This window comes from Oxyura jamaicensis, unplaced genomic scaffold (assembly GCF_011077185.1).
Source record: "Oxyura jamaicensis isolate SHBP4307 breed ruddy duck unplaced genomic scaffold, BPBGC_Ojam_1.0 oxyUn_random_OJ69855, whole genome shotgun sequence".
NCBI classification, from domain to species: Eukaryota; Metazoa; Chordata; class Aves; order Anseriformes; family Anatidae; genus Oxyura; species Oxyura jamaicensis.
The window spans coordinates 4,748-5,116 of NW_023309621.1; the positions used below are offsets into that span (position 1 = coordinate 4,748).

At 64.8% G+C, this 369-nt stretch overlaps 1 protein-coding gene across 1 annotated transcript in view; it reads right to left on the reverse strand.

Annotated features, from left to right (window-relative positions):
• LOC118159352 (fructose-bisphosphate aldolase A) overlaps positions 1-369 on the reverse strand; it is a gene marked incomplete at its 5' end in the record, with an annotated part of 5,176 nt that overhangs the window by 4,336 nt on the left and 471 nt on the right. Inside the window, one exon of the mRNA XM_035313944.1 lies at positions 121-175. Coding sequence (XP_035169835.1) covers positions 121-175 — 55 coding nt within the window. The remainder of the gene's footprint in view (positions 1-120; positions 176-369) is intronic.

Genomic DNA, 369 nt, shown 5'->3' on the forward strand with positions numbered 1-369 from the left:
TCAAGGATGGGGACACCATGATGGCATCAGGGACGGGGTCACCAACACGACATGGTGATGCCATCGTGGATGGGGACACCGTGGTGGCATCGTGGATGGGGACACCGTGGTGGCACTCACCTTGGGTCGTGGTCTCGCCATTGGTGCCAGCCAGGGGCACGACTCCCTTGTCCACCTGGGGGACGGGGACAGGGTCAATGAGGCGCTGGCCTGGTCCTCTCCCTGTCCCCACGGCCCACGTGTCACCCCCCGTGTCCCCAGCACCCCAAGGTCCCCGTGATGTCCCCAAGACGTCCCCACCCCAACGTGGCCACCTAACGAAGCCACCATTGGTGTGGTTGACCTGGAGCAAGGAGCACCCAAGTCCCC